The following is a 16,803-nucleotide window of genomic DNA, read 5'->3' on the forward strand; positions in this document are numbered from 1 at the left end:
GAAAAAAAAAATCTGAATTTCTAACTTAAAAGTTCTGAGAATAAACACCAGTCTAAGAGGGCACAGAGATTGTTTACATAAATGCTTCTAGGACTGCCTTTTCTATTTTCTCATAAAGTTTGAAACTTTTTATTTTGTGGAATTTTAACCAGTACAGCCTGTCTAGCTTTGGTTTTTCAGCCCAATGTCACCACTATCAAGCTTATGATACTGAATGTATTAGGCGTAGCTGCCCCACATACCTCATTTCATTAAGTTAATTCAACCAACTCCCAGTGTAAACAAACACAAGTCATACAAGAAAGTATATGCCAGGTGGTGGCGGTCAAGGTGAAACCACAGTGGCATCAAAAATAAACAATAAAGAAGTCGCAAAATTAAAACTACCACCTGTCACCACCTGAACATGAGCTAATTGAGCAAGTTCTTTTCATAACATGAAAAGCATATAGACAGGTATTGTAATTCTATATAGTTACTACTTAATCTAATAACTTCCAAGTGAAGTGAACTATAAAGGCTATTTCTGACTAGTATCAAATTTACAACACAAATTTTAAGACATTTACTATAGAAGATCATATAACTCAATATAATTAAATTTAATATTCTTTTACTGGTTAGATTTAATTGTAAACGACCTATTTATTTAATGATAATGTGGTACCATATAGTTCATACTTCTATGTCACACAATCCTTTTCAGAATTAACAGTGTTGACAGATGTATCTAAACTAATAACATCACTGTTATATTTATTGCATGAGTCATTTCTGTAAGTGTTCACTGATGATATTGCACATTTGAGCCATTTAACTAATCATATCACTGTATAATGTATCTCATATCAGTTATTTAAATAAGTTTCATACACGAGTTGCAAGCACTGTTGTTGTCATTTTACCTGTCAACAAATCGTCCACTCACTTTATGCTATTGGAAACATGTGAAATAACAAATTCCTTATTTGGAAAACAAGTAAGGGTTAGTGACAGGAAGAACATCCGACTATAAAACAATGCCTAAACAATATATTCATGGAAGAGTAACCATAAATATGAATGGAATACATATTCAAATACAAAAATAACTACTAAAACTTTTATCTTTCTCCTTTCTTTTTTTTCTAAATGGGAATATTTTTGCAAGCATTAGGGCTGTTGGAATATATTATAACTTTTTATGATAGACTAAATCATTTTGTCTTTTCTTTGCCAGTGTTGGCTGTTCATTATTTGGCAATAACATTTAAAAAACCATGAAGCAAACACCCCCATCACCCAATAAATAAATAAACCCAATTAAAAAGCAAGCCCAATGATTTGATTACTTTTAAGAATTATTAAATGGCTAAAACTGAAATATAAATCATGAAGAGGGGAGATAATCAAAATTTTAAACTTTTTTTCATTCAGCTAAGAGTAATGCTATTAAAATAGTGGAATGAAGAAGAAAGGAATAAGCACAATTTCAATCACCATATTTTGGAGCGGGAGAAACAAAAAGAGAATAAACCCAATCAAATGTATACCAGGATCTTTAAATGTTTTCCCCATATAGAAGTGTTTATCATCACCAGGAAATGAATTTTTGAGGCAAAAATAAATTGACTTTCCCTCTTTCCCACTATTTTGACCACAATTCACAATCCTGACAAACAGGAGACAGAGACCAGACGTTTCTCCAGACAACTTCTGCCTGTCCTTCTGTTCACAAGAAAAGCAGGAAAAGCCAATTCAAATTATATTAACCCAGTGAGTTACAACAACGGTTTATGGATGTGGCTAACAGTTGCAACACCGTCAAAATAATTGACCAGTTAATACATACAAAATAATTAATTACTAGTTGGATGATGTATGTGGTGGTGGTGGTGGGGGATGAGGCTGTTAAGCTATTAAAGACAAGATGACCTGCATGGTTTAACTGAGGGGAAAACAAACACAAAAGAAAAACAAAGAGAAAAAGCAATAACAGTAACATAATGAACCCCCCCCCCCGTATTTGTCACAGGTTTGGTTTTTTTTTTTTTTATACACATGTGAGAGCAAGAATGATCAGAACTGATATCATCATCATCATCATTATTATTTTTCACTGCTAGATGAAAACTCTCAAAATAAGAGCGTTATTGACGAGACAAGTGAGAGTGTGTGTTGAGGGGGGGAGAGGGAGAGAGAGAGAGAATGGGATTAAGATTTTTTTTTTTTTTGTAGAATGTACTCAAGTCAGATTTAAATTATCCATGGTTCTTGGGCTTTTTATTTTTATATTTATTTAGTATGAACATTAAACTGGTAACAATGTGATTCCATTGATTCTGTAAGACATTTGGTAAAAGTTAACATTTACAAATACACAGTGATCTCGCAATTAAAGTTTGGTTTCTCTGCATGAAATTCATGTGGGAACACAGTGTCTATTTTAGAATGGTGAACGGGCATTCTAGAAAAAGTCGAGCAGCACTGCTGGATTGTTCTTTGTCAGTCAGTAGGTTGAGCCAGGCACTCGACATAGGGCTGCTTATACCTCTAATTCTTCAAAGACAGCACGACAGTATCTTACTGCAAGAGGGAGGGGTGCATCATCTAGTTGCAATCTGTTAATCTCTGCCTTCGATAATTTGCTGAATGCAGCTCTGTATGCACGATCAAATCCCTCTGCAAAGAAGAAAAGAAAATGGCAATTGTATTTCATGTGGTTTGATATCATTGTATCATATATTCCTATATTGTAAGTACATATATGGTATGCATGTGAGGAGAATGCTGGCAAGAAATGCAATATTAATGAAGCTCAAACATCAAAAATGGGAAATGTAAAATAAGAGTTATCAGATGAAAGGTAATTATGTTAAAAGAAGGTGCATTTATGAAGTAATGAAGTAATGAAGTATGAAAGATGGCAGAATCCCCAAGGACATACTCTACGGAGAGCTTGCTAGGGGTACTAGGTCTGTGGGTAGACCGATCTTACGTTACAAGGATGTTTGCAAAAGGGACATGAAGGCCTGCAACATCAACATTAGCGGTTGGGAGGCAGTCGCCGGCAACCGTGGAGAATGGCGACGTACAGTAAAAGAGGGTATACAGAGGAGTGACAGAAAGAGAGAGGAGAAATGGAAAGAAAGGAAGAGACATAAACAAGAGACCATGGCACTACAACCAGCCAGGAACAGTCTTCGCTACATTTGCAGTACCTGCCAGAGGGAGTGTTTGTCCAGGATAGGACTACACAGCCACAGCAAGAAATGTAACAGGAAATAAAATATAACAGCCGGACTAGACCTAGAAAAAAAAAAAAAAAAAAAAAAAAATGCGCAACTCCATTGTCTCCCGAGACAGAAAGGATGCCAATACCAATATGAAGTAATGAAAAATTACAACCTAAATACTGTCAATATCTATATATGAGGTCTGATCAATAAGTATCCAGACTGTTGCCATAGTAACGAAGCTAAAGCATGCAGAGTGAGGTTGCTTGGCACAGATTGACCTTGGACTCTGCTGTGCATGTTTACTAAGTTTTAATGTTCTAGCTGACTTCTGATATTTACAGCAGTGCTTGGAAGGAACGTGTGTAGCATGTGATCCCATCGCGTTGACCATGACAGAGAAAGTTGTCATGGCCTGTGCAAAGTTGCAGAAAGTGTATGAGCCACACACAAGTGTAAGAGCGGTTCAGACGTTTCCAAGATGTTCGGAAATATGTCGATATTGATGAACATTCTGGGAGACCCACAACCAGCAGAACTGAGTAAAACATTGCAGATGTGTGTACAGCTGTGAGGGGAAATTGTCGAATTCCCATCCATGAGTTATCAGAGGATGTGCAGATTAGTTACAATTCATTTCATTCTATTATCACAGAAGATTAGGGTGCAAGATGCATGTCTGCCAAGTTTGCACCAAAACTACTTTCAACTGACCAAAAAGACGCTCAGGTTTCAGTTGCACAAGATCTTGATTGTGTTGAGAATGATGAAAACATTTTGAAAACTCTGAGCAGGTATTGCCAAGCTTTTGGCAAAATTTGATGCAGATTCTCAGCTCAACATTCTCTGTCATGGTCAATGTGATAATCACACGCTACACTCGTTCCTTCCAAGCACTGCTGTAAACAGCGGAAATGAACTAGAATGTCGAAACTTAGCAGCATGCACAGCTGAGTTCAAGGTCAATCTGTGCCAAACGGCTTCACTCTGCATGCTTTAGCTTTGTTACTATGGCAACAATCCGGATACTTATTGATCAGACCACATACACACACATACTCTATAATTCATTTTTAATACATTTAGTCTTATGACCCCTTTCGGTCATGAATGATTATGGGATTGCACCTAGAAAGTTACTCTCCAAGGCACAAGTCTGGGCAAGGTTTTGTGGAAGACCAGCAGTTGCTCATACCAGCTTCCTCTCTCCATGCCACCGATGTTATCCAAAAGAAAGGCAAAGGCAGATACAGTGATACCAAAACTCATTTCTACAGCTAAGTGAACTGGAGCAATGTGAAATAAAGTATCTTGTTCAAGAACACAACACACAGCCTGGTCTGGGAATCAAACTATTTCATGATTGTAAGCCTGATGATTTAACCACTGAGCCATGCATCTTCGTTACTAAACACAATATCACTGTAAATACTGTTATCCTATTTACGTTTATGTGTAATGAAAAACTGAGCTCATTTCATTCACACTATTGTCACCCTTCTGATGCAAATTGAATGGAAAAAGTATATTCTTTGTTTTTATATAACATGCAGTTATATATATTGATACATACAAAATGAAAGTGAAGTAAAGTAAACTAATATGTAAATATATAATAGCGATGTAATCTTAGTATTACTGTGTTTTAACGTGTATAAGGAACCCTTTTTTTTTTGTCAAAAATTAGGTTAAAAAAATATGAGAATTTCTTATACATGGATAGTATTATAATCCGTTACAAAACCTTTTCTAAATTTTAAGCTCCAAAACTTAGGGGGTTCATTATATACGTCAAAATACAGTAGTTATGTTAAAACAATGGGCATACCTACAGAAATGTGCTCCACTGATTTTGTTTCCTTGTAATTTCCAGAAAAATTAATATTTTTTTCATGAAATTTTCTACAGATACACTTCAGATAGTGTAGGTTCTAAATATATTGGAATTTGTTGTGAACAAAAATTGGACAGGGTTTCCAAAAATTCACACAAGTTGGCTTTGTTTCCTTATAACTTTTGGAAAAAGGGGTATTTTGAAATGAAAATTTCTACAAATGCTTTTCAGATTGTTTAAATTATGATTTTATATGAATTTCAAGTGGAAAGAAAAATGGTGAGCATGCACACATACATATTTACACACATCACAATTTTCTTTTGAAATTTCAAGTTTCCTTTAGTAGATTTATGTCGTGTGTATCAGTATATGTGCTTTCCCGCCAATTTATATTTCTCATATTAAATTCTGATGTAAATGTTATCTACACACTCCAAAAAGTATTTGTAAAACTCCTCTCACTACCTTTGCAAAAATGTTTTCACAACAAATTCTTAGGTTAGACTGCATGCTACAGTGTAAATGGCCAGACGGACTGCATGCCAAAGTGATACCAACTGCAGACCATGACATCTCATCTGTTTACGTATTTAGGAAGTTCCTTTGTAAGACAGGTGGATGTGATTCAAGGGATAGTTGGCTGCTATTTCTAGTAGGTCAAGCACCAAGTAGAGAATATTGAAAATATAATTTAGAGAATTATAAAAATTTTCTCACCCAAATCAACAACGTTTTTCCCACAAGCCACAAATGCTAAAAACAATATTTCTCGGTAAAAGCTTCGTCTGTAACCTTTTCGAGACTTTCTCCGTCGAGCATCTGCTAACAGCTTGATTGGAGTGAGCATATCGTTGACAACATGGATGTTGCTTATAATTTGTTGCATCAACCTGAAAGAGAGGAAAATATGATTAACCTTTTTCTTGCCATATTTCTATTAAAATAGGCTGCATTGGTTTCAAATAATTTTTAACAGGGAAACTAACAGTTATGCCTGCTTGTATGATATCTGTTAATTCAACTCCAGGCCTTCCTCTGATTTCAATAAAGCTTAAGAATTTCTTTCTGCAGCAAGATATTATGAAGGAAAATTGTCAACCAATGCAAACAACCAGTCAACTAATCTAGATGTGGTTTTAATGAATTTACAGTTCTGTGGTTCAATGACCATAATCAGGAAATTAATAATGCTATGTTTAAATTTCTATAACTACTGAACCTGCAAGTCAATCATGGAAGAATGAATTTTAATTCAAGTATAGACTTGTCACTGTCATTATTGTTTAATGTCTGTTTTCCAAGGTGGAATGGATTTAAGGGTTTGACAGGAACCAACAAACCAGAGGACTATGCTGAGTTCCAATGTTTGCTATGGCATGGTTTCTATGGTTGGATGCTCTCTCTCTAAGGCCAATCGCTTTACTGATACTGAGAACCTTTTTCCATAGGACCAGCACTAGTAAGGTCACCAGAGAACTCACAAGACAAGGCTCCCCCAGGATAGACTTTAATTGAAGCCACTCAGTATAGATCTTAATTTCACTGCCTATAGCAACATTTCTTTAAAAAATGTGATGCAAGATTTGGTAGAAATAAATTTACAGTAAATACTATATGCCTTACATAGTTAACAATCCCACAATATAGGCTAATAATCACTGAATCCTGTTTCAAGAAAAGAACAACAAAAATAAACATGATGCTGTTAAGAAAAATAATATTTGATCAAAATTTTTAGGATACACTAATTCTTTCTAATACAAGCACAAGGATGGAAATTTTGAGTTCATATTGATCCCAGTGCTTAACTGATACTTTATTGAATGAGAAAGGAATAAAGGCAAAGTTGACTTCAGTGGTATTTGAACCAAGAATGTAATGAGTCAGAAGAAATGCTGCAAAGCATTTTGTCTGGTGCAGTAACGATTCTGCCAGCTCACCATCCATTTTTAAGATTTGGTAATGTTTTGGTGGAAATGAACTTTCTGTCAAAATTTCATATACACACACACACATACGAATATGTGTGTTTCTGACTTGTATTTGTTTAGCAAGTGATTTGATTGTGATCATGTGTTGAATCTAAAACAATTACATCAGGGAAGAGACATTGTAGCCATTAACATACACACACAGTTATCATCCTTTTTACTTATTTTGTTAATATATCTCTTAGAGAAGGCAGTGAGCTGGCAGAATTGTTAACATGCCAGGCAACAAAATGCCAAGTTCAAATTCTGCCGAAGTCAGCTTTGCCTCTCATCCTTTTGGAGTTGATAAATTAAGTACCAGTGAAATACTGAGGTCGATGTAATCAACTTACCACCTCCGCTGGCCTTGTACCAAAAACCAATACATTCCTTGGGTATTAAAACATTTTGTCAGTCATATAAAACCTAGTTATAGACACTCAACATGTTTCTATGCGTCTATGTATCTTTCTCTATGTGTATGCATGCACGTGTGTATGTACGTGTGTGCGTGTATACATCTGTAATGGTGTGCAAGTGTAAACTTTTGTCACTGTGTCTCTCCTGGAAACAGCAATGCACTTCTGAATTTCATTTTGAAAGCTTGCTTTGCTCTTAACCCTTTCTCTATATTTACAATTAAACTATGACAACAGCTGGGTTAGTAAACGAGTTACTAATGAAAGAGGTAGACACTTTGTATTCTGTCACCCTCTGATGACCTGTATCTTTGGTAAAGTTATTACTTTCAGAGAATAAGTCCTTCCAGTTATAAAGAGGAACCACCCAAAGGTGCATTTCACCAATGCCAGCAGTATACTAAGTGTTTAGTAGAAATTCTTGAGTAAAGCAGTTGTTGTCATTTAACATCGATGTTCCCGGTTGATATTTCGGTAAACTAGTTTGACTTTGTTAAATCGAAAAAGAAAAAAAAAGATATGAAATGGAAGGGGAAGAATTCAGTGATAACATACGGTCTTGAGTATATCTGAGAATCTGTCACAAGAGCATCAACAATGGCAGATGCACGACCTGGAAATAGAAAAGTGAGAAGAGACGTGTATTAACAATGGGAAAAACTATTTTCTGGTTCAAATGAAAACTAAACCTTAAAAATATTTATACACAACTTTCTACATCTAAATATCCAAAGATCTTATCATATACTGTGATGCTAAGACAGTATCAACTCCTCAGCACTTGTTATCTGTCTGTTGGCCAAGTATAAAAACCTTGGCACATCAACTACATACAAAAATGTGACTGCAACACCAACTCACTAAGACCCACTGACTACATGACTGACCGACTATAAGCTAACGAGAGATATGCATGTGATTACTCAACCTGGAAACAGCAGCTAAATTTCTCTAAAATCACACTTTAAACTCTTAAAAAGAGCGTGTCACATTTGATAATTCAGTTTTAGAGACATGTCTGAAATACAGACAGGATGGTTATGGCTGGAACATCAACATTTACTTTTCCGTATATAGACGAGTCAAGTGAAACTATGGTGGGCAGAGTTTTCTACAGCTGGATACCCATCATGATACCAACCCTCATTTGTTTTCAAGCAGTGTGATAATCCCTCAGTCTATCAACCAAGAAACTGCCTGGACCTGATTACGTGGAGAACTAGATACAAATGAATGTTTGAATTGGCCTTTTTGTTTACAATCAGCAAATGCATGAGGAGAGGAAATATGAATTTACTCATACATCGTTTATCTATATTCTATATCTCCTTTACCTTTTACTTGTTGCAGTCATTAGATTGTGGGCCATGCTGGGGCACTACCTTGAAGAATTTTAGTCAAACAATTTGATCCCAGTACTCATTTTTTTTAAAGCCTGTACCTATTTTATTGATTTCTTTTGCTGAAATGCTAGGTTGGGGACACACACACTGTCACTCACTCACACACACACAACACAGTTCTCTTCTGTTTGTCTACATTTCTCACTCACATGGCACTGATTGATTCAGTTATAGTACAGGACACCAACTAAACCATATCCCTAACCATGTCCTTCCAAAGCAAAATTCTTGGTTACATAGCCATTATTCATGCTGATCAGTTTTAAATGTGATTCCGATGGATCAGGAATGACCTGGGGATAAACATGTTCAATAATACACAAACATTTAGGCATCCAGACACCAGAACATTACCACAACATCAACCCATTCAGTCACTAAATTCAACCTTCCATAATAGGCCAGACATAATTACCATCATACCTTGCTGAGACCCCCTTTGGTCATGACTGACCATGGGAATGCACCTAGAAAGTTACCCTCCGAGGCACAAGTCCGGGCAAGTTGTTTATGGAAGACCAGCAGTCACCCATGCATACCGGCCTCCCTTTTCTACGCCACCAGTGTTATCCAAGGGAAAGGCAAAGGCCGATACAGCTTGACTACTATAGACGTTGTAACTCATTTCTACAGCTGAGTGAAATGGAGCAATGTGAAATAAAGTGTCTTGCTCAAGAACACAACACACAGCCCAGTCCAGGTATCGAAATCACAATCTCATGATCAACGCTCTAACCACTGAATCATGTGCCTTCACCGCCATCATACCAGAACACAATTAATTAACAAAGGAACTATGAGGCTGCTTGGCAGTAGGCAAATCTCCAAGTTACACTTTGTCATATTGGGAAAGAACCTGACAAGCTAGATATTCTTGTTGTTCATAACCCTGGAATGACAGGATGGTCACATTTGAAATGCTTTTGATTGTAGGTCTGCTGCATCAGGACTGGCCTATCCCTTCTGTTATATTTCTTTTAAAATACGCTGTCTTAGTTTCAAATGATTTTGAAAGTAATGAAGCATTTAGTAAAATAGTTTTGTCCTTATTAAGCTGGTATTTGGAATCTAAATTAGCCTGAAATTTTGATGGAAGAAAGTTTTAATTTAGATCACTTTGAAACAGGAAATTGGTAATCATGGAACCAGAAGAGGTCAGAGGTGAGATGGTATCAAAATGGTTAAAGTTAAACAACCACTGTCATAGTTTCTTTATGTAGGGATCATTACTAACATCATCAGCACTAAAATAACAACATTCCTGAACTAAGTATTGTAAACCAACAAAGTTCTAAATACAACTGAAAAAACTTGGTTTATTAGGTTTGAAATGTTTGTACCTGCTCTCCATGCCATGTACATTGGCAAGCCCATTTCATCGTTCATCTTCACATTGTCCCACATGGTACGAACACTGACATTTCTACTGTTCAGTTTCATGCCATTATTAACAGGTTCATCCAACTGGAAAACAAAATAAGGTCATCAACATTAAACACAATGACTGAGGTATATATATGTGACTGTGTGTTTATACAACAGTGCATGTAAGAGTGCGAGCACATTGTATGTTTTTTGGTTTGTTTGAAGTACTCAGAAATTCAAAAATAAGAACCACAAATAACAAATGAAAAAGAAAGCATCAGAGGGGCAGATAAATTTTTCCTGAAATTTATAGTGTGGCTTACAATGTGTTGCTTACCCATACTTTTTCATTGAACTGAATTAATTTTTTTGTTTTGTTAAGTATCACCATTATCTATACTCATGTGACATTAAGAAACCAACTCATAAATAAACGAAACTCTTGAATCCATCAGTGTACATACACACAATCACATATCTATGTATGTACCCACACGTGTCTATGCACATACGTATACCATGATCTCTCTCTCTCTCTACACACAGATGAGGGTTGATTCATATGTAAAGGAAAGTGAACAAAATGAAATAGCTATGGAAAATATTGCATAGAATTTGAGAAATGTTTCACCATTTTGGTATTTATACACTGGTAAAATTTAAAAAATCAACGAAACCCTCAAATCCATCACTGTATATGCACACACAATTGCATATCCATGTATCTATTTATGTTTGTCTGAAGCTAATCAAACCAAACATTACTAAATGTCTTTCCCTCTTCGTTGTTAAAAGTAAAGAAGCTAGAAAAGATTGATTGTATTTCAGTCTAATTGTCATTTTAAATGACTAATGCTTTCCATTCTTTGTCGCTATTACTTCACTCCTTTTCTTTATGGTTGAGAGAGTGAAGGTGCATGGCTCAGTGGTTAGGGGTATTTGGTCCATGATAGTAAAGTCATGAGTATGATTCCTGGTGGCAAAAATGAGTTGTAGCTGTAATTCAAAGGGGTCAGCCTTGTCACATTCTGTGCGAGGCTGAAACTCCCTGAGAACTACGTTATGGAATGCAGGTCAGTGGAGTACTCATCTACTTGTGTGTTTATTTTACAAGCAGAATGCTCCGTTGATCAGATAAACAGGAACTTTGTCGTTGTAACCGATGGATTGCTATTTTTTAGAAAAGAGTGAAAGAAAAGGAAATGTTCCATATCATAAAGTAAAAATGTCATATGTTTAGTAATAGGCAGTGAAAGCTAAAATGAAATAATTGTTATTCTGTCGTATTGTGACTTTGCTCTCAACCCACGTTCAGTTTGATAACAACAGTCTGCACATCAGTGTTTATCTGGGGGCTTGGCCTCCAGATCTGTGAAACCCACAAATGTTGCTGTCAGGACCAGATTAACACCCATAGTGACCCTAATGACTAAAAAGATTTTCCTGCCCCTGTATTATATCTTTTTGCATTTTCTTCCAACCACTTGAAGGTTTATCTTGCTCCAGTCTACTCAGCTGGCCAAAATGAGTTGTAGCTGTAATACAGAGGAGTCAGCCTTGTCATATTCTGTATGAGGCTGAATCTCCCTAAGAACTACGTTAATGGTATGCATGTCTGTGGAGTACTCAACCACTTGCAGGTGAATTTTATCCTCATGTGGTAATGAAAAGTGTGACATCCAATATTTGCTGTAACAATGTGTCTATGTATCTACTTATGATGTATCAGCTACTCTGAAAATAATGATAAACATTTAAAAACACAAAACGTATGCCGTTACCACTCACTGTCTCTCTCTCGCTTTGCCACTCACTTCAAGTATATCTACTCTCCCTTCAACCTTTTTATCTCTTCCTTTGAAGTAAGTGTGACACACACCACAGGGACATACAAAAACAAAAAACGCTTAGCGTATTAATATTATTGATGGAAAAAGTGAACCGAATAACTTATGAGAATCAAACAATGCATCGACTGTATAAAGAATAAAGATCCTTCCAGACTCATAGGGTCAGTTTCCTGGTTTCCTTGGTACATGTATTCTCCAATGGACAGGATGCCAGTCTGTTAAAGGAATACTCAGTTTTGCCAGCTGAGTGCATTGGAGCAATGTGAAATGAAGTGTTTTGCTCAAAAACTACTAAGGGTATCTTTTCATTATTAAATTACAAAAAGTAATTTTTTTTGTTCTACTAAGGTAGAAATGTGGAGGCACATAGCCTAGTAGTTAGAGCAGCGGACTTGCGGTCGAAGGATCGCAAGTTCGAATCTCAGGCCGGGCGATTTGTGTGTTTATGAGCGAAATACCTAAGCTCCGCGTGGCTCTGGTAGAAGGTAATGGCGAACTTCTGCTGACTCTTTCACCACAACTTTCTCTCACTCTTTCTTCCTGCATCTTGCAGCTCACCTGCGACGGACCGGAGTCCCATCCAGGTGAGGAAACTATATGCCAAGGAAACTGGGAAACTGGCCCTATGAGCCAGGTGCAGCTTGAGAAGGAACAAACAAGGTAGAAATAAAAAGAGACAAATAATAAAACCAGGTAATTACAACTGAGTGAAATGAAAGAAAATCCCATGGATGAGATGGATGGAATAAATTATGAAAGAAACTGTATTTGCAAACAAACCTCAAGAGATTTAAGCATTTTTGACTTTAAGACAAGTCCTGAAAGATGACAAGGAACAGCTATGCGTCTGAAGTACCAAACCTGTTTGAGAAGAAGTAAAGCAAAGCAATTTTCAGGTTTTTTTTATTAAAAAATTTGGTTAAAAAAAAAAACACACACACACACACACACTCATTCATATTCTTTTTCTTGTTTCAGTGATGGAACTGCTTTCATGTGGGAGAGCCACTCACAAAGGATTTTAGGTGGCTGTATCAACCTTACAATGAGTATATCAAACAAATTGACTTGGGCATAAAGGGATGTCACCAAATACCACAAGGTATTTTTTAGCTGGACAATATAATTCTGCCATCCTATGCATATGCATATCTGATGGGCTTCTGCATAGTTTCCATGCAATGAGTTTCACTCATAAGGCTTTGGTTGGTCCAAAACTATAGCACAAGATCAGTTTGATTAGAAGTGACTAGCAGTTAAATATCAACTATTAAACTAATTGCTACACTTTAGCTTAAAATATTTCAACACTCCAACCAAAGTCAAAAAACAAAATGTAAAAAACTTGAGATAGAATACTTACCATGTTCCAAAATATGATTGGATGTTCATCAACAAAATTAGATTCTAATAAACATAAATCTCCGTCGCTTTCAACAACATTCTCCAGCTCTTTGCGTAATACGAGTGGACTCAAATAAGGAAAAGTGATAGGTTCCAAGATAATAGATTTGCTGAAGATGGAGATAAAAGACAGAAAATTATAATTAAAGACGATAAAGCATGATTTATAATGAAAGATGATAAAGCAGGAAAGGGAATCTTCACCCACTGAGTAAATTTTTCTAATATTCTACATTTCTGCTTAATATTTCACACAACAATAAAATAGATATTGAATTAAGTAAAATTAAATGGGAAGTACAAAAAACATTTTATATTCATTTTAAATCTTGTGAATGAAAATTTTCAGTTATTTTTCTTCTTTTTTTTTTAATCATATTTTTGACTTATTTCAATTGAGTTTAAATCAAAAACATTTTACTGCAATTTTATAAATATGAACATTTCAAAATAATAACAATTAATAAAGTTAACAGTATATGTTGATATTCTATTGTTACTTTGAAAACCATAATTGTGAAACCATGAAATATGTAATTTCCTTTGAAACTATTTATTAGAAAGTGTTTGATTGTCGAGTTGGTGTAAAACCCACATAGTTAATACTGAAGGGGCAGACTTAAGACAAAGCATCTTAAAATAACTATTCTTTGTTATATTCTTGTTGGTGGAATTTGAACTCAGAGTATAAAGAATAAAGCAACAAAATAAAAATGTGCAATAGCTTACCCAGATATAAAATCTCTCTTAATTTCAGAGGATAACGTTGAATTCCTTAATTCTTGCTGCCCAGTCTTTGTGGTGGCTGTACTTGGACACGATGTAGGAGACTCCAGGTTTGAACCCTTATCATCATATAATGAACTGTACACAGCAGAAGATGATGTAAATGCTGTAAGGCACTCACTCGTACTACGGTAACGGTTTGACTTGACATGTTTGTTGTTGTTGTTGTTGCATGAATCTGTTGTCACGTCAGTGGAACTCTGTTCATTTGACGCCTCACTGGAGATGGTTTCACATTCAGGACTGCATTCGTTCACACACTCCTGACTTTCTGACTGCACTGAATTCTGTGTACCTTCTTCAGAAGTTGTTTCATCATTGTCACCTTTATCACAACTAAACGTTGAGGAGATACTCGTCCTCTGCGATGGTGGATTTGAGGAGGTTTTGCTTTTCTCACTTGATTCTGTTGTAACTGCATTGCTTTTATCTTTACGAGGAGATCCAAATACAGACGATGACTTATCTTGACCCTTGACCGGGGAAGTTCCCTTGTTTAAATGTTTCCTTGCATCCTGTGTAAATAAATCAATAAAGCTCTCATTCAGTATACAGAAGAAGGAAAGTTCAATTCTGCAAATGAATACGAATTATTTTGGGAGAGATTATGATCTTAAAAAAAAAAGACAATCTAAGATCTTGCAAAAAGAATGACGTTCAAACAAGATCAATGTTGCTTATTTGTTAGCTTGACATTTTCTAGAAGGGTTTTTAACAATCAAAAATCATTTTAGTACAACACTGAGCACACAGAGTCACAACGCTGTATCTGAGAGTATGTCTGTTTATCATCTGACTGTACATGAGAATTTTACCAGCAGCTAAACCCTATCAGAGAATTTGCCTTGAAGCATGAAACTAATAATTTGATACGAAAGTGAGCAGAACTAACACACACACACACTGAAATGTTAGCGGGAGCCATAATTATTTCACCCACCTAGAAGAGTAGTATCTCTGAATAAGAACTGATTGACTTGTAACGATCTATTCAACCTATACCAGCATAGGTAGTGGATTTTAAATAATGAGGATTTTATAGACACACATTTTATAAGGAATTGCTTCTGAATCACTTTGCTAAAATAATATTCAACAATGAATAAAAAAAAAAGACATACCTTGATGAATATCTGTATGCGTGGGACAAGCTTTTTGGCACAAAAAGTACAACTAATGAAAGATGAAAAAAAACAAACCAAATAAATAAATAAAAAGCATCATGTTACTTTGATATTTGTAATGTTATACAAGGTTAATTAAAGACATAAATTTCATTTAAAAGGTGACTAGAGACAAATAGTATGGACCAATGAGATTAACGAACCTTGTGTTTAGATTTGAATCATCAGCAGACCAACCAGCCATAATCTCTTCGTCATAGAGCAGACAGAGACAATGAGGACAACGGCAACAACTGGTCATCTCAACTTCAATAGTAATTTCTCCCATTTTCTCAAAGAAATCAAATAAGCCATAACTAAGGTAACTATCTGTGGATGTGCTTTTAGTTGAAGAATCAGAGAATTCCATCATAGGAATATCTTGCCCGGTAAATGTCGGAGAGGAAATTGAATCTTGAAAAGGTAAAAAAAAAAAAAAAAGAAAAAAAAAAGGAAAATTATATATAGACACCTGTGCATGTGTATATGTCTCAAAGAAGACACAAGCACTTTCACACACACATGACGGAACTTCTGCCTGCCAAATTCACTCACAAGGCGATAGACTGAAGCATTGTGAGTAAATCTGGTAGGCTACAGTTATATATGTAAAGATGCATGATGTGGTGATGTATGAGAAAAGTGAAATGAGATGAACTGAGTAAATTAAACAAAATAATGACAAAAAAAAAAATAAATAAATGTAAGAGTCAATGATTTGCCTTACAATTGGAGTTTACACAGAAAGCATGAAAACACGAGTATAGATAAATAAACATTATAAATAGGACAGTAAAATGGGATATAAAACAACTAAACATAGTATGGTTTGAACACATGTGAGAGGATGTGGGCACCACACTATGTTTAGTAGTGTTTGATAGGCCACAGCTGGAAGCTGTCAGGGATAAATATTACAGAATGAAATGACAGAAATAAGAGACAAAACATAAAAACGAGATAAGTGAATAGCCTTTCAAACCACAAATGGAGCAAAAAAGTGTGTGTGTGTTTATATTTGTTGAAATAGATCAAATCAAGTTGAAAAGTGAAGTTTGGATTTGATTAAATATTTATAATAAATTGATTGAATATACATACTAAAAATACTGAAATAATTTATTTAACAACACATTTTTCCTAAATCAAATATTTCTGTTCGCTTACAGTTGCTAGAATAAAGCATAAAGATTCATTAAAATAATGATTTATGTGCAAAACGCATTAACTAGAATCGTCTTTCAGCATTTCAGTTTTAAAAGAAGATTTAACTGGGCATCTATAAACAATGGACTAAACTTGGTTGCCAAGAGAAATACTTTACCTACTGTTGCCTAGTTGTATCAGAAATTAGAGTAGGCACTCACTGAGATACAAAAGTGTAACACAAA

The 16,803-nt window shown here is 35.4% G+C and overlaps 1 protein-coding gene across 5 annotated transcripts in view; it reads right to left on the bottom strand.

The window, feature by feature from the left end:
• Positions 1 to 1,122: 1,122 nt before the first annotated feature.
• The window catches only part of LOC115218018 (C-myc promoter-binding protein), a 167,549-nt gene continuing 151,868 nt past the window's right edge, over positions 1,123 to 16,803 (bottom strand). For all 5 annotated transcript variants that reach the window (XM_029787767.2, XM_029787765.2, XM_036507871.1 and 2 more), the window contains 9 exons: positions 15,577 to 15,826; positions 15,371 to 15,422; positions 14,193 to 14,764; positions 13,423 to 13,573; positions 12,840 to 12,920; positions 10,185 to 10,308; positions 7,997 to 8,054; positions 5,770 to 5,942; positions 1,123 to 2,661 (listed from right to left, as the gene is read on the bottom strand). In XM_029787767.2, the coding sequence (XP_029643627.1) occupies positions 2,525 to 2,661; positions 5,770 to 5,942; positions 7,997 to 8,054; positions 10,185 to 10,308; positions 12,840 to 12,920; positions 13,423 to 13,573; positions 14,193 to 14,764; positions 15,371 to 15,422; positions 15,577 to 15,826 (1,598 nt within the window). In that variant the 3' untranslated portion in view covers positions 1,123 to 2,524. The remainder of the gene's footprint in view (positions 2,662 to 5,769; positions 5,943 to 7,996; positions 8,055 to 10,184; positions 10,309 to 12,839; positions 12,921 to 13,422; positions 13,574 to 14,192; positions 14,765 to 15,370; positions 15,423 to 15,576; positions 15,827 to 16,803) is intronic.

Source organism: Octopus sinensis, linkage group LG12, assembly GCF_006345805.1.
Source record: "Octopus sinensis linkage group LG12, ASM634580v1, whole genome shotgun sequence".
In the NCBI taxonomy this organism is placed as follows: Eukaryota; Metazoa; Mollusca; class Cephalopoda; order Octopoda; family Octopodidae; genus Octopus; species Octopus sinensis.